This window comes from Nematolebias whitei, chromosome 19, assembly GCF_014905685.2.
Source record: "Nematolebias whitei isolate Nwh7 chromosome 19, NemWhi1, whole genome shotgun sequence".
In the NCBI taxonomy this organism is placed as follows: Eukaryota; Metazoa; Chordata; class Actinopteri; order Cyprinodontiformes; family Rivulidae; genus Nematolebias; species Nematolebias whitei.
The window spans coordinates 10,522,140-10,543,704 of NC_056516.1; the positions used below are offsets into that span (position 1 = coordinate 10,522,140).

Below are 21,565 nucleotides of genomic sequence, written 5' to 3' on the forward strand. Positions count from 1 at the left end.
TAAAGTGATAGAGTAGTTTAATCCACCCATATATATATATATATAATGCAAACAAAGTCAGAATGCTAATATTTAATGTCCCAAGTTTAACTTAAGATGGTACTTAGTTAGAATTTTTAAGTAATTTAATCTAATTTGAATTGTTTTTGGAAGGCAGGCTCATTTTTGTTATAGTATTAGTGTCAGGCTTAAAACAAGTAAAACAAATGTAACAAAAGTGTGCAGAATAATGTAGGATAACAGGTTAGCAGCTGCATTTAATTCCTGGAAAGTCCCAAATAAAGATGTATTGTACTCTCATCACCACTCAACACAACTATGTTGTAATTAAGATTTCATATTTATGTCTCATAATCTATTATATTAATATATATTATTATCTATTAAATTTATTTCAGGAAAAATGTATTTTTATTATTGGCAAGGTAAAAAAAAGAAGTAAATACCAGTAGTCAGTTTTCTAACCATGCAGGCTGCACAACCTACGTCTTAATGTTAAGCATGCAAATTCATAGTTTTTTCAAACTAATGTTATTTGTCTCCACAGTTTACAATTATAAAGACAATGTAATTCCGCAGAACAGTAAATGTGCCTTTTTTATTAACTTTTAAAGGTTGTCATCAGCTTCACATCGAGCATCAAAAAACAGTACTAACATTTATGAATTTCAGAATAGTTTCCTGCAAAGTGGGTGGCTTCATTCATGTTCGATTGCCAGCTTGTTTAATACATTCTGCGGGTTTACAGATAACACATACTGCATTGTAGACGATGGTGTTAAAAATGATAAGAGAGCGAGACCTAAAATAAAAGTTCTCACAACTCAGATACATTTTTAAAAACGAGGAGAAATTTTTCCATTTTCTCATTTTGCAATGAAATATTATATAGGAAGTTGATATTTAAGCTTTGAGGAGTAAAAGGAGGAATGTGTTCTGTGTGGAGAGTGTACTTTTATTTCTAGTTTGTTTGAAGCTAAAGAGTTCTTGAGATAAAGTGCATTTTTCTACATTTATAATGTGTAATATTTTTTATCTGCTCTAGTTGGTGAGATTCTTGAGAGGCCTCAATCCTCTGGGTCTATAAGTTCTGGTAAGCTAAAGCCCCAAACTGCTCCTAGTCATATCATGGTTGAAGTAGGAATGTAATGTTTTTTTGCATGTTTCTAGCATTAGTATGCTCCTCAATTATGAAACTTTTTAGACAGTGTCCAACAACAACGCTTTGTTGTATGTGACACTGTGATGAAATGTAATTTTATATGGGGGACTGCTTTGTTCTCCATTTGCCATTTGATGTTCTTAAGAACAAGTCACGTTTGCAGAGCAATGTCAATAGATTGCACAAAATCAATCATTTTAAATCCAACCCATCAAATGTTTATATCCATGCTTGTTTTTATTAGGCATTTAATTTGCGCCCATTATAATGTCACCTATTATTTTGCCATGCTCAAAGTGTCTGCACACTAACAAACTCAATGTATTTAATGTTGAATTGGCACCAGCTGATATAATTATTAATGGGAACTAACAGTTTGGTGCAGGAGTCAGGACGCTGTTGAGAGGTAAAAAAACAAGGGCGACAGACACTGACTCATGCTTCGGTGCATCAGGGTCATTTATGGGTGTTTGTAAGAATGAACAGAGCTGGAACGTGAAGATAAGGCAGTTAGGAACTCGTCTCCTCTGACAGACTAAATATCTAAAGTTGCAGGTAAGGAACTTCTTGGATGGGCAGATAAAGAAGGTTTACAGTCAAAATTAGGAATGCCCAGATGCTGTTAGACTGCTCATCCTTCAACGATACACTTTTTACTAACTTTGCTCATAAGTGTACTTGTGATACAAAGTAGATGTTTTTATATACAGCACATGTTCAAGTAAGTCACTGTAACCCACAATAATTAAATATATACATTCTTATAATGAAACAAGCCTTGTATCCTAATATGTGTAAAATTTCCTTCTATCCTTATATTTACCCGCTTCTTCCTTTCACATCCAGCTGTCACTGTGCAAAAAGAAAAAGAAAATCAAATGTCAAAGTCACAAGTGTGTTTTTCTGGTTCTTAGAAGTCCAAAATTACTTTATTTCTGCTTTTTGTCATCTTAGAAACAAACTTACTTATTTTAAATTCCAGTTTGTTGTAGAGCTGGGCGATATGGGCCAAAATTTATATTTGTATATTTTGTAAGATAAACCATGATATATGATATATATCTCAATATTTTTTTCTTTCCATAAAATAATAACAAAAATATATTTCTGAGTCAAAGTTTTGTCCCAGTTGTCACACAGCCACATTTATTAACAACAGCTGTAACTGTACAAAATAAATGCCTAAAAAATGAACTGTTTACATATATTAAATAGTTTTTTTTTTGTAGACATCTATTTACATATATTAAATAATAAACCTCTTCAGATGGGGCGGCTGTTTCTGAGAGACTAGAGCAGTCATCCTCCAATGGGAGAGTTGGGGGTTCGATTCCACCAGCAGTCGCATGCTGAAGTGTTCCTGTGTGAGACACTGAAACCATTGCCTCTGATGTGTGTCCCATCGGTGTATGAATGTGACAAAGCTCTGATTATTCTTTGTAGCGCTCTAGTAGATTGTATGAAGGGTAAATGAGAACACAGTTGTAAAGAGCTTTGAGTGTCTTGATAAGATAGAAAGGCACTTTATAAGCACAGTCCATTCAGCTGTGCCGCCTTCACGTTAGTAAGCGTGTGTGGACTGCGGTAATGAGCCTCCACTCGGGACCGTGAAGCTGCAGGTCCGACAGACCTGACTCCTTCCCTGAAACAGACCACGGTTCAGAACTCATTTAGCCGTGCTGTGCCTTTTCGAGGAACAGAGAGAGGTAGTGCTACATTAATAAATCAGCAGCTTTATCATATCGCTAAGACACGGTCCCGTCTCAGCTGTGGAACAAGACGGCTAAAGCGTTAGCCGTCTTATTAGCCGCTAAGGACTGTATCTTTAGCGATATGATAAACTGCTGATTTATTAATGTTGCACTACCTCTCTCTGTTCCTCGAAAAGGCACAGCACGGCTAAATGAGTTCTGAACCGTGGTCTGTTTCAGGGAAGGAGTCAGGTCTGTCAAACCTGCAGCTTCACACACGCTCAGCTGCTCATGTTTACTTCTGCTAAACGTCTCTCCTCATGCCCGCCCACTTCCTGGAGAAGCAGGAAGGGGAGGGGGAGCGTGGCTGAGGGCTGTGTGTTTGTGTTCAAGGAGGTAGAAGGAGGGGGCAAGTGGGAGAAAGGAGACGGCAGGAGGATTTCCAAGTGTAAAACTATATAGGTGTATATCGAGATAGTCTCAGCTTATATTGCAAAAAAAATTATATCAATATTTTTAAATATCAATATATCACCCAGCTCTAGTTTGTTGTAGCTTTTAAAGACCCTCTTCTATTTTCACATTGCCATCCTAACAGTGATTTTTAATTCTCTTCTTTTAGACCCTCCATCTTCCCCATTGCCGGAATATGTGTTCAATCCACCATCACGGCCAGACTTTGGCACCATGGGCAGGGCAATAAAGCTCCAGGCCAACTTCTTTGAGATGGAAATCCCCAAATTGGAGGTCTATCATTATGATATAGACATCAAGCCTGAAAAATGTCCTAGGAGGGTCAATCGGTGGGTTTAGCTTGTTTGTTTTCTCCGTTGATTATTGGCTGCAAATGTTTGGGCATTGTGGTGATCCATCTTCTGTTGTCCTCAGTGAAATTGTGGAGCATATGGTCCAGCACTTTAAAACTCAGATCTTTGGAGACAGAAAGCCAGTGTATGATGGAAGGAAAAACCTCTACACTGCTATGCCTTTGCCCATAGGCAGGGACAAAGTATGTATTTGCATTACAATTAAAACCTGCCTTTTTAAATCATATCAAATGTATCACACCTTCACAGTTTCTGTTTTTCTGCTCGTCTTCCTCATAGGTTGAGCTTGAAGTCACGATTCCCGGTGAAGGCAAAGACCGCAGCTTTAAAGTGTCCATCAAATGGATGTCCTGCGTTAGTCTGCAGGCTCTGCATGAGGCACTGTCAGGACGACTACCCAGCGTTCCCTTTGAAACGATTCAAGCCTTGGACGTGGTCATGAGGCATTTGCCCTCAATGAGGTTCGGGCTAAATTTACTGTTTTTGCCATTACTGGATGTAGTTTTCCTTTAAAATGTTTCCAAATGATCTTCCTGTAATATTAATGGATCATTTGAGTTAACTTCATTAACTTGAGGTTTACGTCAACAGAAAATGTTGAGTGATACAATATATTTCAAAATCTGTGTACTTGTACTTTTCTGCAAAGCATTATAGAATACAATTACAGCATACAATGAGGTACAAACCTGCAAAATCATACGCTTTACAAATCCTTTGACTATACATACAGTATATAGAAATGATAGTTCTCTTGTCTTGACTTTTGTTAAAACATGTTCATCACTTATCAACACCGACATGTTTGTTACAGATATACCCCAGTGGGGCGCTCTTTCTTTACTCCTTCAGAGGGATGCTCAAACCCTCTTGGTGGTGGCAGAGAGGTGTGGTTTGGGTTTCACCAGTCTGTCAGGCCTTCTCTCTGGAAAATGATGCTCAACATTGATGGTGATTTTTACATGTAGTTTTGGCAAAAATTGGATTAAACTGAAGCTGGTTCCACAAATCTTAAGCACATTGTGCTTGTTTTGTTTGCAGTTTCTGCCACTGCTTTCTACAAGGCTCAGCCTGTGATTGAATTCATGTGTGAAGTTTTGGATTTCAAAAGCATCGAGGAGCAGCAGAAGCCTTTAACAGACTCTCAGCGTGTAAAATTTACAAAAGAAATCAAAGGTAAGTAAAACCTGAGGCTAGTTCATCCCTTCCCTTATGATCAGCTGCTTCGGTTTTATTAGCATGTCTCTGAAAAAAGTGTCTGTCTTTATGAATTTGCTTATATTTCCTTAGTTTAGGCTATTTTTAACCTCTGTTATTGATGTCTTATTTAGGCCTGAAAGTTGAGATTACTCACTGTGGTCAGATGAAAAGAAAGTACAGAGTTTGCAACGTGACCAGAAGACCAGCCAGCCACCAAACGTGAGGATGATCTCTTCATCTTTAATCGCTTAGTTTGTTTTTTTAAAGTAATAAACAAGCAAGAAAAAAACTTAGACAATTACTTTTGTTTAATATGGTCAGCTATTTGCAATTTAAAAACCATGACTTTTTCACTCACAATAGTTTAGATGAAATTATGATAAATGGATGGAAAAGGTTTTCTCATTGCACTGGAGATTTGCCAATTTGCTATTTTTTGTATTGTTTTAGGTTTCCCTTGCAGCAGGAGAATGGCCAAACTATTGAATGTACAGTAGCACAGTACTTTAAAGACAAGTACAAGCTCATCCTGCGATACCCCCACCTCCCGTGTTTACAGGTGGGACAAGAACAAAAGCACACCTACCTCCCTCTAGAGGTAAGCACTGCCAGCTTTTAGACTTCAGGTATTTTGCTGCAAAAAGAAGCCTGTTGTTGTTGATTTTTAATAGCTGTTTTTATGTTTCTCCAGGTGTGTAACATAGTGGCAGGACAGCGCTGCATTAAAAAGCTGACTGACAATCAGACCTCCACTATGATCCGAGCCACAGCCCGATCAGCACCGGACCGTCAGGATGAGATCAGTAAACTGGTACGTTGGTGGGAGATGAGCGTTTACGCTGTGCCACTGAGATGTTAGCTGCACCTCAAAAATGGATTCAGACATTCAACAGGCCAGATTTTTCTGTAGTTTAAGCAGCAGTGTGAGATGGAAAGCAGTGTTTTTATTGTGGTCAGAAGCTAAAGGCCAGGTTTAATGGTGTTCAGTAAACTGGTCATTAACATCCCACAAAGACGACAAAACGAACAATATACAGGCAAGCTAGTAAAAACAATACCTAGTCAAAACTAACAAAAGAAAAAATATTGTACATTTCTTATCACACCAAGGGTTATAAAGCTGAAGAAAATGAATGGGAAAGCACCAGAGATTAATACACCTACAGCGTTAGACTCTGTTTACACTACACTGTTTCTGAGTGGAACTGTAGCTGGTCAGTTTTTTAAATTGCATTGATAGGTTCTGTTTTAAACTTCTTCTTGGCTCAGTAGAACCAGGAATGTCTAAAGGGACAAGATGGAGCCAATTTTGAGCTTCAAAACAAGTTTCAGTTTTTCCCTCTTCAGGGGTCGTCACAGAGTCACATCCTCCTCCATCTCACTCCACTGAATGAATTTAAAAATTCAGAATTGTGTAAAACTTTTGAAGCTCTCTGTAAACTTGTTTAAAAAATATTAACCATTTTATTGTGACATCACTGTTTAAAAGTCACGCAGTTATTTTTGCATCAAATGAGTTGAATCTCGTCCATTATCTGCACCAGTTCAACATGCCTTTGTACGTAAACCTTTTCTTGTGTTAATGTAAAAGATTTGCTCACAGTTAGTTTTTGTTTTTTCTCAGGCAAGAAAAAAAAAGTCTGATAGGAATATTTTTCACCTCCAACTCCTGCATGTCCAGTTAACCACTGTTTTTGTCTGTCCAAACAGATCTCACTTGTAAATGAGTCTTCAAGGCTCAGTGTGATTTATCTGTTTAAAAGTTGAATGAATGAAAAACAGTTGCTAAAGTGAAACAAAGCACAGAAGTGGAGGAGACCACTGAGCCTATGCGCTCTGGAAAACATACTGCATGACTTTTAAACATAAAATGCTTAGTACTTTTTAAACAAGTCTACAGATAGCTTCAAAAGTGTTACACATTTCTGAATTTTTAAACTCGTTCATTGTAGAAGCTCAGAACAGTTTCCCTTCGCTCATCAGCTGTCGTTTGGATCCAGACGGCAGAAACTGTGTTTTGCCTGAAAATCAATATGATATGCTCCTGTGTCAATTTAAAGTTAATATTTAACACGGTTATGTGTACCAATCAATGGAGCTTGTAGTGTTTATCTATTTTATATTTCTCTTTAATTATCTTTGCCATTCATTCAAGAGAAAACTGAGCTCAAACTGACTGTACTTCTATATGTGGTTTATCAGCGTCAACGTCTTTCCTCAGCCTTTGTGTTCTGTTATGATTTATTCTGGGGAGTTTTAGCCTCCTGGCTCACTTTCTGCTTGTATTTTCAAGCTTGTGTTTTAAAACACATGTACTTTGCTGTGAACATGACATTCTTGACATACAAAAACGTCTAGATCTTACTGTGGTGTACTTGGTTGTTTTGGTGAGCATCATCATGCACGTGGCCACGCTCACCGACAGCTGCAGCGTTTCTCTGGCAAATACAGAAGAGGCAGTTCTTTAGAGGACCTAATGGCTCTCAAATCCCTCAAAGAGCCGCTAGAACTTTCTGGTCTAAAAACACACGTTTTTGTTTTAACATATTTGGAAGTGAGAAGGTGTTTGTGACTCCATCCATCCATTATCTTTTACCCGCTTCTTTCATTTTGGGTCACAGGGGGTCACCGGTGCCCATGTCCAGCAATCACTGTGCGAGGGGCGGGGTACACCCTGAACAAGTCTCCAGTCCATGACAGGGACACACAGAGACAACAAACCATTCACTCTCTCACTTACACCTAGGGACAATTTAGAGTTATCAATCAGTCTAACATGCATGTTTTTGGTCTGTGGGAGGAAACTGGAGTACCTGGAGAAAACCCACACAGCACAGAGAGAACATGCAAACTCCACACAGAAAGGCCCCCAGACCGGGATTTGAACCAGGGACCTGCTCGATGAGAGGCAGCAGCTCTACCAGTTGCACCACCGTGCTGCCCTTTTTTGTGACTCAAAAAGGCTAAATAAAAGTGTCTGATTTTTTGCATTGAATATTTAAATTAATATAGTTACCAAATTTAATTTTTTTTACATGTGTGATTATTGCTTTTAAATGCATCTTTTGTTTTACCAGATGAGAAGTGCCAACTTCAATACTGACCCTTATGTTCGTGAATTCGGCGTGATGGTGAAGGATGAAATGACAGAAGTGAATGGCCGTGTCTTGCAAGCACCTTCAATACTGTACGGCGGCAGGGTATGTTGATAAAATTATTTTGTGATGCATCAGCATTTACTTAACAGTTTTTTTTAGTAGCCTACCTGATGTAAAGACAAGCGTTAATAAGATTGCTGATTTAACAATTTGCAGAATAAAGCAATAGCCACACCAATCCAGGGCGTGTGGGACATGAGGAACAAGCAGTTCCACACTGGGATTGAGATCAAAGTGTGGGCCATTGCCTGCTTTGCCCCGCAGAGACAGTGTACTGAACTTCTGCTCAAGTAAGATTCACAGATTGTGTCTGCTCCAGGAAGGTGCACAGTTGCTTGAAGTCTCATGTTTGTGCTCCTGAATAGATGGCCAAACTTGAAGGACCATAAACTAAGCTTTTTAAAGTCTCCTTTACAAAAGAGACCTGTAAGTCAAATAAGATCCATCAATTAATTCATACTTTAAAAGCTTGTTAGTTGTACTTTTTTTAGTCTGATTTAAGAGCTCATTGAATGAGAAGTGAAACATCTTCAAGTCCAATTGTCTTTTGTTTTGAATTTTCTATTATGGTCCTTCACTGGATAGTTGAGACCTTTCACCATCATGTTTCCTCTTTAAGAGCCTTCACAGACCAGTTGAGGAAGATCTCTCGTGATGCTGGGATGCCTATTCAGGGTCAGCCTTGTTTCTGCAAGTACGCCCAGGGAGCCGACAGCGTGGAGCCAATGTTCAGACACCTCAAGTACACCTACCAGGGCCTGCAGCTGGTGGTGGTCATCCTTCCTGGGAAGACACCAGTTTATGGTGAGGGAACCATTTAGAATAGTGTGAATGTTTATGAAGCAGTCACTCTGTTGTGATCCATTTTTCAGCATCTTTCTCGTTCTACAGTTTTTGTGCTATTTCAACAAATCATAAATCAAAACATTCAGCTCTTTCAGGACAATCCTCATGACTTTTGGTATTGGTTCAACTTTAGCTGTTCGAAATATTTAGCCTTTTCTGTCATTTTTTTCCTCATAGGAAATGAATTGAGCTCATTTTACATCCTTCAGATCTGTTTACAACATTTCACTGCTCATTTCACATTTTGTTCTGCTTCAGCTTCCTTCTGCAAATTTAAACTTTTTTCCAACTGTTTTATGCTCCTTTCAGATTATTTCTGCAAGTTTCAGCTTTTTCTACTGTTTAGTTGTGTTTAGTGTATTATTTTTTGGATATGTAAAAAAAACCCAGCATGAAGCATAATGTCAAAACTTTTTTGTTTTACTTATTCAAGGGGGAGGGTAGAAGTATAATCTTATCAAAATTCCCACTCCTTAACCACTTACATAATCTTACATTTATTACATGTATAATCCAAACATACTGGTATAACAACTAAACCCATATTTAACCATCAATGTAGTATCTGTTTAAGTTAACTACATTAGATAAACTATTATTATTTCTTTAATTTCACAAAAAAAACCAACCTAGCATCAATAACAAAAACACCAAAAATAATTGAATAATAATATTACCGGTGTCTGTGTCAGAGTCAGAGTTGAGAATTTCTTTATTTGTCATACGTGTATGACATTTGTGTACCAGTTACATCCAATAAAAGTATAAATTGTAAAGAAAAACAGTAATAAGATTTAAGATACAAACTAAGAAAAACATTAACTAAAAATACACTAAGCACTAATAATGCGCGATATATACGGTATACGGTCGAAACGATAGAAATTTATCCTACGATAGAGATCTGACCGGCTAACTGCAGCAATGCTGTGTCTGATGTAAAATCAGAGTTGTCAGATTTAATCGTTACATTTTAAGTTGAAAGTTGTGCCTAAGTGGTATTAAAGTCTTTTCTTCAAGAGCTAAGTAGTAAGCTGAGTGCCGTAGTGTTGCCGTATTCTGACGCATGCGCAAAACGCTGTGTTCCGTCAAAAGGGTTTTTTTTGTTGTTGTTTTTCCGTCTAAAGTTAAAGTAAGCGTTGGTCAGCTTTAGAGAAGCCTGCTTTCTGATCTGTGAAAAGAACTCTGTGTTGTGTGATTTTACTGCAAGACCCTCTGGTCAAAGTCCCAGACTCATTTTGTGTCAGCTCTCCTTAAAGCAGAAGGAGGCGCCCACTAGAGGGTTGGAGGGTGAAGTGTTTCAGTGTAAAATGCTGCTCTGTTGCTGTTCATTTCTTAAGTAAGAATATTGGAAACTTAAGAGTTAACAACATATTTTTTTGTTTGAAACATATGGCTAAAACTACATTGATATCTTTTGCACTGTTTTGCACTACAAGAAAGAAGCCTAATACTTGATTTGTTTATTATTTCAAAACTCTCTGGACCTAGAAGTGGAATTTTCTTAATTCAAAATAAATGATGGCAAAAGGACACCCTGTACTTTTTTCATTCCTATTGCAAGTTTTATACCAAAAACATATCGTGATATATTGTTATCGCCACCCTTCACAATACATGTTGTGATATGAATTTTATGCCATATCGCACATTCCTACACTAATAGCATAAAAACAATACGCTGAACAGCAGCAATATATATATTATAGCAATCCAGCAATAATCATGTTTCAGCTGTTTTATGCTAATTTAAGCATTTTCATCTAATTCCACATTTTTTGCACTCGTTTTATCTTTTTTCAGACCAGTTCAGGAAAAAGAAAGTGCTCTCTTCACTTCCTTGTAATTTCAGCTTCTTTGTTTTTTTGGTTTTTTTTAGCTATTTTTCAGTTTTTTATGCTAATTTAAGCTGTTTTTTTATTTATTTATTTTTTAAAGCTAATTTCCTCATTCTTGTTCTAATTTCTTCTTATTTAAACCTAATATTTGTTATTTCTGCTTTCTTTTTCTAACCTAGGCTTGTTCTTTCATTTCAGCATGTTTTTAGCTAATGTCAGCTTTTTTTCAACAAGTACTTCAGCAATAAGCATTCCATCAATTTTCAGTCAGGTCATCTGGATAGTTTCTTTTTTTTTTTTTTTTTTTTTCTGAAACGTTTCACCTTCCATCCGGAAGGCTTCATCAGTCAAGGAAACACACAAAACTGATTCTTCCCCCTAACAGCTTACTCCAAAGTGGAACAAACCAGTTATGCTGGTGCTAAGATGGTGTCTTTGGCATGCCCCCTCCTCTGGAGCCGGCCCTCTTCCTCGTTGACAGTCATGTCAAACTGGTTCAAAACCAACAAAGTCCATGCTCAATAATCCAGGTATACAATCCAAAATTTTTCAGTCAGGTCATCTGGACAGTTTTTTTTTTTTTTTTTTGCTGAAACGTTTCACCTTCCATCCGGAAGGCTTCATCAGTCAAGGAAGCCTGCATCATCCTTGACTGATGAAGCCTTCTGGATGGAAGGTGAAACGTTTCAAAAAAAAAAAAAAAGAAACTGTCCAGATGACCTGACTGAAAAATTTTGGATTGTATACCTGGATTATTGAGCATGGACTGTTTTTTTTTTTTTTTTTTAACAATAAGCATTCACACTGCATTTTCACAGGAACTGCAATTTCTCTAGTTTTATTTTTCTCTAGTTTTTCTACTTTGTCAAATCTTTTAACCATGTTTTTATGTTTAGCAAGTCTTCAATAAAGTTACTTAAGTTTCTTTTTAAAAGTAATCCCTGCTGTTGGTAACACTCAGTAAACAAACTACTGTAGGCTCACTGCACTGGGACCACATCCCAAAAACTTCAGCTTTGTTTTTTCTTCAATATCTTTTGAAGAGTCTTTCTACTTTACCCATAGTTGAGATCTTTAAGCTATCACTGACATATCTCCACATACAGTTTGTTCTTTATCAAACATTTATTTGCTTTCCAACTTTTTCTCTCTGCGAAGTTATTTACAACCAAAACAAGGAATCTATCTATACACCTTGAATTTATATTGCAGGGTTTCTTTTTGTTGCAGCCACACCAGACCTCCAAAAACCTTGCTCCTAAAATGTCTGTAATCAGTGATTGGATGTAAAATATTTCCTTATTGTTCTGTATGTTACAGCTGAGGTGAAACGTGTTGGAGACACAGTTCTTGGAATGGCTACACAGTGTGTCCAGGTGAAGAATGTACAAAAGACAACCCCTCAGACTCTCTCCAACCTCTGCTTGAAGATCAACGTCAAGCTGGGCGGCGTCAACAACATCCTGCTCCCACAGGGCAGGTCAGTGGAAATCCTTCTACGTAAACTGTTTAATAAAAGCACACACTTGGATTTAAGCGAAGCACCTGGAACATTTTACTTTGTATGGTAAATTTTGCCTATAAATCTGTTGTGTGTGTTCCTGTGAAGGCCGTTGGTGTTTCAGCAGCCAGTCATCTTCCTGGGTTCAGATGTGACTCATCCACCTGCAGGAGATGGAAAGAAACCTTCCATTGCTGCTGTAAGTAACTTAGCACAACATGATGAACTAACTACATTAATGCCTTTCAAATTAAAATAGTAGATAATGTCTACTAGGGTTGTACATCTCTGTGTGATAGACGATTCGATTCGCATCTAGATACAAAGGTTACGATTCGTTTGAAAAACGATTTATTTTAAAAACGGAACGATTCGATACAGTGTAAGAGCGATTGGGTTCGATTCAACTTTATATAATTCTACAGTTTAATATTTGTTGAATGTAGACAAATATTTAATTATGAACAAAAAGGGCCATTTCTATAAATGTTACATTCTTACAGTATTTTTAAATTTGTAAAAGTCTACATATATCAAATCTAAAAGCGTGCAGTAAGGCACTGGCAAAATAAAGTAAAAAGCCAAACAACAGAATCGCATGTCAAATGTGTTTATTTTTAGACATGCATCTAAAAAGACCAGCTAACAGAACATTTATTTGTTTGATGGGATCAATATAAAATTAGAAAATAAAGAAAACTTATAAAATGCACAAATTATTACAGCAGCATGTAATAAAAAAAATCACTAGGAAAAAAATAGGAATAAGCTACAGTAAGCACAAAGCACCTGTGCAATAACCTGCTGTGCAGTAACCTGTCACACAGTTTAGTAGGTATGTGCAATATAGATCATGTGCATTTTAGCTTATATTATGAAATACTTATTCACACAAATTCATCCTGCTTCACCGTAAAATTTCTACAGTGTTGTTTACTATTTTTCTCTTCAGAAACTTTGTAAATATTATAATTACTTTTTCACATTTTGGTAGTTTATTTTGTACCCTTATTGCATGCTTTAGTATTTCCTGTTTGCTCGTTTTTTTGTTTTTTAGCAAGTCAAATCGGTTCTTTTCATCCTGAGCATTTCATTGAACTGTTAACATTGTGTTAACCTTGCATATGACAAATAAACACAACTTGAACTTGAACTTAATAATACAAAAACATAATGCAAGAACAGTACGCCTAACAACAGCAGCACGAACATGAGTTTGTGTGAGCAGGTGGGCACAGATTAATATTACATCATGTCATTTAAACAGCAGCATGAGATCAGATCAGCAGCATGGATAATCAGCAGCACATATCAACAGTCAAAGTGCCGATTACATGTATAAAAGAAATCAAAGTGCAGCTTTCTGACCTGGTGAGGTAGTCTGAACAAAAGTAATGTCCTGCATTTCTACATTCACGTCGGGTTCAATCTGAACTCAAACACAGTGAAGTAGTTCACTTCCTTATGTTTGTATGTTTACCTACATTATATTTTTATTCATCATAATCAATGTCCTCATCGTTTTTTTGCAGCAGATTTTTCTTAAGGAAAATCAGCTGATCCACATGCTCATGTTTGAGTAGACTGCGTTTTGTGGAAACAATATCTCCTGCAGTGCTGAAAACTCTCTCAGATGCCACACTGGTGGCCGGTATGCACAGATACATTTTAGCCACAGATGACAGCAGTGGCAAGTCCTGTTGCTCTTTCCACCACTGTAGTGGGTTTTTTTTCAGGGGCAAAGGATCACGCTCTCTGTACCTCTTGACTTCTTCATTGGCCTGGTCCCTCACAGATCTAGATGCCGTCCTTACTTGAAAGTCTTCTCCCAACAGCTGGTCCAGGCTGACATGTTCTTCTTTTTACAAGGAGGTTTATCATCTAAAATAGAAAACAAGAACCTTATATTACTTGCTATGTTTGCCATGAAGTTTTTTAATTGACTACCATTTTATGTATAAATCTTCATTTGATGTTCAGAATTTATTTATGTAAGGACTCGTGTACATATGTAAAATATGTATCAATATCATCATCATTATTATTTAACTCTTTCTTTGCATGCAGATCCTCTCATTATAGTGAATGTGTTTTATACTGATACTATGACTGCAGCACAAGTTTAAGACAAAGTCTTCTCGTTCTTGATCACAAGTTATAAAACACACAAACCTTTATGCTCATCTTGGGTCTGGGGTCCATCAATGCAGACGACCGGATCTCCATTTGCAGGTTCACTCTGACATGGATCAGTCTGCACTGGACCTCTCTGAACTGAAGCCCCCGTTACCTAGAAATAAAACATGAAATTACATTTAGTGTACAGTATGGTTAAATGCAGTGTAAAGAATCAAATAAACAGTAGTCAGAATAAATCTAATGACAGCAACAAAACACAGCAGACTGTAACTGAATGTACTGTAATATGTATTTTGGCAGTGTGTTGGGGGATTTACCTTGTGATGCAGGGATGCTGCTTCTGCTGATATGCTTGTGAATGTCCTCTCTGCATCATGGTTACTGAGGAAGGGCAGGGACTTAAAACTGGGGTCCAGAGCTGCTGCAGTGTGGAAGAGATCTTCAAGGCCTGAGTAGCGTTTCTCCAAGTCATTCTTGAATGCCTGATTCATCTCTGATTAACACTGAGTCTTCATCTGATGGTTCAAAGTTCTTTTTAAGCTTTGCTTTTACAGGAAGAATCATTGAGAGTGTGGGTCGCTTGTCTTCAGACATGCTGGTAGTCACAAGTTTGACCGGCGCCATCAGTTTGACAATGTCTTCAATGTCGCAGAAGTCTTTGTCCTTGAGAGTACTCACCTCTTCTCCTTTTCTGAAGTCTCTGGACATGAGTGCTGCAGAAATCGCAGGATGTTGCTCAAAAAAGCGTTCAAGCATGTCATGGGAGCTATTCCACCGCGTGGATACATCTTGGATGAGTTTGTGGGAAGGCAAGGCTAGTTGTTTCTGTTTCTCTTGAAGGATTTCTGCTGCCCTCACACTACGATGAAAAAAGGCAACGGCTTTCCTCACTCTCCCCAGCAACCTTGCTACTGTGTCAACTTTAAAGGCTTTCTGTGTGGCGAGATTAATAGTGTGTGCAAAGCACATGAGGTGAGGGGTCATCTCTGCTTCCACTCCAGCTAGTACCATGTTTGTGGCATTGTCTGTCACCAGGGCTGGATCTTTATCAAGAAGGTTCCAGTCAACACATGCCTGTTTTAGCAGAGCACCAATGTTTTTCCCAGTGTGGGATCCTTTGAATGCCCTGGTTTGTAACACATGCACATTTAACTTCCAGTCTGGAGAGATGTAGTGGACAGTGATGGTCACATAAGACTCAGTGGAGCATGACGTCCAGGCATCGGTTGTAACAGCAACTCGCTCTGCATGTGCCAATTCTTTTTCAACTTGGCTCTTCACTTGGGCATACAATGCTGGCATGCATGTGTTTGTGATATGCTGCCGGGACGGAATCTTATATCTGGGCTCTAACGTATGAATCAAATCATGAAATCCTTCCCCCTCCACTATATCGTATGGCCATAAGCCCTTAGCTATGAAACGGGTTATTGATGCTGTTATATCCTTAGCTCGTGATGAACTGTCGCCGAGTTGCCCGTAAAATTTAGTGATAACGTTACCCGTCGCTCTCTGTGTGGCAGCTGCCTGCTCCTGCTCGTTGTTATGGGACTTGAGAAGTTCGCCATACTCCTCTCTGTGTTTTCTCGTTGCATGTTGGTCAAGGTTTGTTGTGCTACCAGTGTACTTCAGAGGTGCTCTGCATAGCTTACAAATAGCATGGCTTTTGTCGAGTTTTCCGTTCTTGTAAAACCCGAAAACGTTCCACACTTTAGATTTTTGTCTGGCTGCTGTACTGAAAATCTTCCGCTGTGACTCGCTAGCGCTGCTACTATTTTCATCCTTTCTCGTCATCTTGGTGAGCTACGGAGCATGCGTGAGAATAGCTTCGCGGGCATTCCCCTACTCATATGTTGTTTTAGAGATGCACTGTCAACAGAGCAAGTCTCGCGATACCCGGTCCATGTCTCTTCAACCGGTTCATCTCAGTATTTGTGGCTGGTTGCTGTTGATTTATACGGCTGCTACCGACACAACCATATCGCTAGCTTGTCAAACCAGATATCCGGTCATATCGGTTTATCTATAACAACCCTAATGTCTACTATAAAACAAAGGACAGTAGATGATCAATTATAAATACACACAAATTGCCTTAACATAAAAGCTTGCAGTTTAACTGAGATAAAGTGGCAGCTGTAGCTGAGTGGTTAGAGCAGTTGTCCTCCAGTACGAGAGTTGGGGGTTCGACTCCACCAGCAGTCACATGCTGAAGTGTCCCTGGGCAAGACACTGAACCCCTCATAGCCTCTGATATGTGTCCCATCAGTGTATGAATGTGATCTAAAGCTCTGATTAGTTTCTTTAGAATGATTTGTAACCTGTATAAATAAAGGCTAAATGAAAAAAATTTGTTCAATTAGCTTTGTAGAGATCTAGTAGAGTGCTGTATGAACGGGTAAATGAGGCACAGATTGTAGAGTAAAGCGCTTTGAGTATCTTGAAATAAGATGGCACGGCGCTATATTACAGTCCATTTACCATAAAGTGGTGCAGGCTTGTACTGATTTAAACCAGCTTTTAGTCCAACTTCTTTTAACTTCAAGCAGTACAAGGTATAAAAAAGATACGCTGCAGTTTTTTCAATCTTTTTTTGTATCTTTTAAGCCCAATGAATGTTTTTTTTAAAGATTTTTACTTTTGTGTATACATTTATTTTACAATAATATCTACAAAGTTTATGTTTCCTGTTTCACGTCAGGTGGTTGGTAGTATGGATGCCCATCCCAGTCGATACTGTGCCACGGTGCGGGTGCAACAGCACCGTCAGGACATCATCCAGGATCTGGCCAACATGGTGCGAGAGCTGCTCATCCAGTTTTACAAGTCCACTCGCTTCAAACCCACCAGAATCATCTACTATCGAGATGGCATCTCTGAGGGCCAGTTTAGTCAGGTAATATCAGTGACGATGCTGAAAATAAACTATAAAATGTAAAAATATGAGTTATTGGTGAATACTGTTATGGATACCTCTGTGTACTTGTATATTTTTAAATGAATGTTAATTGTAGCTTACGTTATTGTTTCTGCTCAATCAGTTGATTTCTAAGATCTTGTTTTACATGCAGGTTCTGCAACATGAGCTGCTGGCAATCCGTGAGGCTTGCATCAAACTAGAGAAAGATTATCAGCCTGGAATCACCTTTGTGGTTGTGCAGAAGAGACACCATACAAGGCTGTTCTGTGTGGACAGAAATGAGAGGGTCAGTATTCATTTGTTGGTAATGGGAGAAGTTCATCATCTGCATTTCAAGTTAGCTCATATAATCATATATAAACAAACTAAAAACAATGGGTGCTGATTTTGAATAATTTTCTGCCTTTTTATTGTCCTGAAGTTTCAGTCAAATTGCATGTCTAGCAAATATTCCTCTAATTTATAACTTAAATTCCTGGAAAGTTATTTCTCTTCAACAGTCACAGCTCAGAAAAACATTTTAATGTGTATTTGTACAGGTTGGAAAGAGTGGCAACATTCCTGCAGGCACCACAGTGGACACCAAAATCACTCACCCATCAGAGTTTGACTTCTACCTTTGCAGCCATGCTGGCATTCAGGTAAGAACTGAAATGGGATAAGATCCTGTTGGGCTTCGAGACGACTGCGTTCTCTACACAAAGTTGTCGTAAATTCTTGCATCAACATTTGTGCTTCATTCCTTGCAGGGAACTAGCAGACCATCTCACTACCATGTTCTGTGGGACGACAACCACTTCTCATCAGATGAACTGCAGGTCCTCACCTATCAGCTTTGCCATACCTATGTGCGCTGCACTCGCTCAGTTTCCATCCCAGCACCGGCCTACTATGCTCATTTAGTAGCTTTCCGGGCTCGCTATCACTTGGTGGACAAGGAGCATGACAGGTGAGGGTCTGAACGTTAGGTTGTTGAGGCAGCATGGTGGCGCATTACTGTCACCTCTCAACATGAAAGTCGCAGGATTGACTCCTGGCCTGGGACTTTGTGGAGTGGAGTTTGCATGTGCTCTCCATGCATGTGTTGGTTTTCTTTGGGTACTCCGGTTTCCTCCCACAGACCAAAGACGTACATGTTAAGGTAAACGGTAACTCAAAATTGTCTCTAGATGTTAGTGAAATTTTGAGTACTGTATTGCTGTATAAGTTGCAGTGTTTTGCATAAATTAGCATGGCTATGACCTATACAGCAAAGAGACATATTTATAGATTTTTCCCATATTTATAAACCGATTTTGGGCTTAGATATGACCATTTTCATTCATTCTGACTGAAAATATTGATTACTACCATTTTCAGCCACTAGATGGCAGTCGAGTATCATGGCATGCTGTTGTGTCATGTAATGGGTAAAAAGTGGCTATTTTTTCATTCATTCAACCTTTATTTAACCTTTATTTAGACAGGTTAATCCCATTGAGCCTTGAGGACCCATTTACAAGAGAGACAATTAATTAATGACAATTAATGACACAATCGGCTTGCCTTAGCCTGCCACCTTCATCCAGTTTGCCTGGAGCAACTGTCAAATCGGCTTCATTTTGCTGCGCCGCTCCAGCGAAATGAAGCTGATTTGACCATCAAACTGCATTTATTAAGTAAAAGTTGAACTGAGACACACCTTTACTATAATTTTGAGCAAACAAATAATTGTTTTTAAGTGTTAATCTTGTTAAATTCTTGTTAAAGTCCTCCCGTGCATGCTCCCGCAGTCACCATTTGGCAGCCAATCGATTTTTGGCACAACACCGGCCCATGTTTCCGGGTTGTCCACGGTGACATGTAATAGATGCGACGTATACGACGAATCGACTTATTTATGGATGTTTCCACTTTTTTAGACATATTTGGACTGATGCGGCTTATAGGGCGGTGCGACGTGAACGGCAGAAAATACGGTAGTTTTATTTGTCTCTGTCCTTGTCATGGACTGGAGACCTGTCCCTGCCTCTCACACAGTGACTGCTGGAGATAGGCACCAGCTCCCTGTGATCCAGAAAGGAGAAACGGATACAAAAAATAGAAGGATGTTAGTCTTCTGAGAAATTAGTTTTTATATAAACAGGTCTAGTCCATGTTAATGAATGTGTATCACCACTATAGATAGTGCACTCTTCTTTTTGTTTTCAGCGCGGAGGGCAGTCATACATCAGGACAGAGCAATGGACGAGACCACCAGGCCTTGGCCAAAGCTGTCCAGATCCACCAGGACACCTTGCGCACCATGTACTTTGCCTGAGAGCACCTCACAGCCCCAGGGTGGCGTGGGTGAGACCCCACAGATGGAACACACTACCCTCACTGTCAGCTGTACATAACAATAGAGTGGTTTTATGTCCCAACCTGACAAACCGACGAGTGGCTCTTACGTCTACAGTTGTACCCTTAAACCCGTGAAAATGAAGCCATCTGTTAGACTTTTTAGAAGGTGAATTTAGCAGGAAGAGGTTTGATTTACCTTTTGTATTTGGTGTTTATTTTCGGGCGAGTGGGCAAATGCGTTGAGTGAAAAAAGAAAAGTTAAAGATTGCACACTGAAAAACAAATTGAATTTGAAATATTGGGCAGTTACATTATACATCGTGATGATGCTTTAATTTGGATGTAGCCTCTTCCAGTTTTTATGTTTTTCCTAGCTGCAGTCTTGGTGCTTAGGAAGAGAAGATTTTTTTTTAAATTAGAGATTGTTTTTATGCCTAATATTTTAAAAACATTTAATGAAAGTAAAGTGCACTGACCAGGATGGGTACTTCAAGAAGGACAAAAGTACTTAATCCAATGATTTTTTTTAACTTCCACATTGGTCATTCTGTGCTGAAAAAGTGCCATTTGGGACCACCTTTCTTTATTTTGTTCAAATCTCTTATCAGCCAACTTTAGGATTTTCAGTATTTATCCTCAATTCTCATCAGTTTTCTGCCAAACCTGGTGACAGCTGGAGGATTAATTTCATATCTGTTCCATCTAAAGATGTTTAAAGTTTAGAGACTGAAAGGACGTCATGTTATCTCTCTCCGGCCCAGATGTTAATCAGAACCAATAATTCTCAAGAAGAAAACAAAACTCTGTGTTCTGGGACTGGATCCCAACAAGGACACCTTTCTAATGTATTCTGAGCCGCGCTGAAAAGGACACAAGATCTAGAAGTTCACAGGGGGACATGATGAAATCTTTGTGGTTCCTCTTTTTTTTATACTATTTTAGTTTTTCTCCTTTTAATCTTTAATGAATATGCATGTAGCTAAAATGTTTTAGACATGTAGACATTTTTTAATGATTGTTTTTCTTCTTTGACACACCTCAACCCCGCTTTGTCTTTTTATTGTAGATATTAGCAGAAACGTATTTTCTGCAGCATTGTCATGAAGACGGGGGTTTTTGTGCGGCTTCTCGGTATCCGGGCATTCGGTACAGTGGACTTAAAGCTGCAGCTTTTTTTTTTTTTTTTCATTTGAACTGATCAAAATTCAGTAAAAGAACCGAGCTGGCTTCAAGAACTGAGCAGTCGTCACACAAAAAGCTTGGGGTTTATGCAACTGAGTTTTTGAAAGTCTTTTTACTAAACAATAATGTTAAAAAGTCTATTTTGAATAAGCTTTCAGTGGAGACCGCTGAAACGTTTTAGAGACCTTTTTAAAGACTGGCCCACATTTTGTCTAAAATTAATTCCATTTGTACAGATGTTTTAAATGCAGATGTTTGATCTTAATGAAATTCATACAATGTAACGTCCCACTTTAGTTTGACAGCTCTTTAAAGCTGGTGAATGTTCATTAAAGTGAATACTTTTTAACTATGCATCACTATTAACAAAGAGATTTAGCTGTGGGCCATGCCACGTGAAATTGGATCATTTATAGAGGTAGACAATCAGGGCTTTTTGTGTGCGAGTTTAGTTTTTTCTTTTTGAAATGTTTTGCATTTAGAATTGGTGCTCATCAGCATCTTCATGCTTTTATAGGATGAAGTATTTATGTGGTCATTTGTAATATTGTAGATTTTGTAGCCAAAAAAACCCAACAACCCTGGTGTATCCTTTGTAACACAAGCTTTCATGGCCAAACAAGATAACCAATTTTTACATGATTATTATTCAAAGATACAGAAGCACAAAATGACATTTAGATTTGAGGTGCTAGACGTTTTCACTGTAAACCACCGTAAATCCTCACTGAACTTGTCCACATAGGTTTCTTTTTTATTATTGTGGGCGAAGAAGATTC

The 21,565-nt window shown here is 38.4% G+C and overlaps 1 protein-coding gene across 2 annotated transcripts; it reads left to right on the forward strand.

Annotated features, from left to right (window-relative positions):
• Positions 1-1,050: 1,050 nt before the first annotated feature.
• On the forward strand, positions 1,051-19,993 carry ago2 (argonaute RISC catalytic component 2). Of its 2 annotated transcripts, none has more exons than XM_037693100.1 (19): positions 1,051-1,093; positions 3,476-3,656; positions 3,742-3,862; positions 3,960-4,141; positions 4,495-4,631; positions 4,722-4,856; positions 5,012-5,099; positions 5,331-5,478; positions 5,572-5,691; positions 7,958-8,080; positions 8,195-8,328; positions 8,658-8,842; positions 12,043-12,202; positions 12,332-12,422; positions 17,064-17,258; positions 17,434-17,568; positions 17,822-17,923; positions 18,032-18,231; positions 19,473-19,993. In XM_037693100.1, exons 2-19 carry the CDS (start codon positions 3,541-3,543, stop codon positions 19,579-19,581), a joined length of 2,481 nt encoding a protein of 826 aa, XP_037549028.1. In that variant the 5' UTR covers positions 1,051-1,093; positions 3,476-3,540; the 3' UTR covers positions 19,582-19,993. The 2 variants fall into 2 exon arrangements, with proteins under 2 accessions (XP_037549028.1, XP_037549027.1); XM_037693099.1 differs by lacking the exon at positions 1,051-1,093 and adding an exon at positions 1,625-1,634.
• The last annotated feature ends 1,572 nt before the right edge of the window (positions 19,994-21,565 follow it).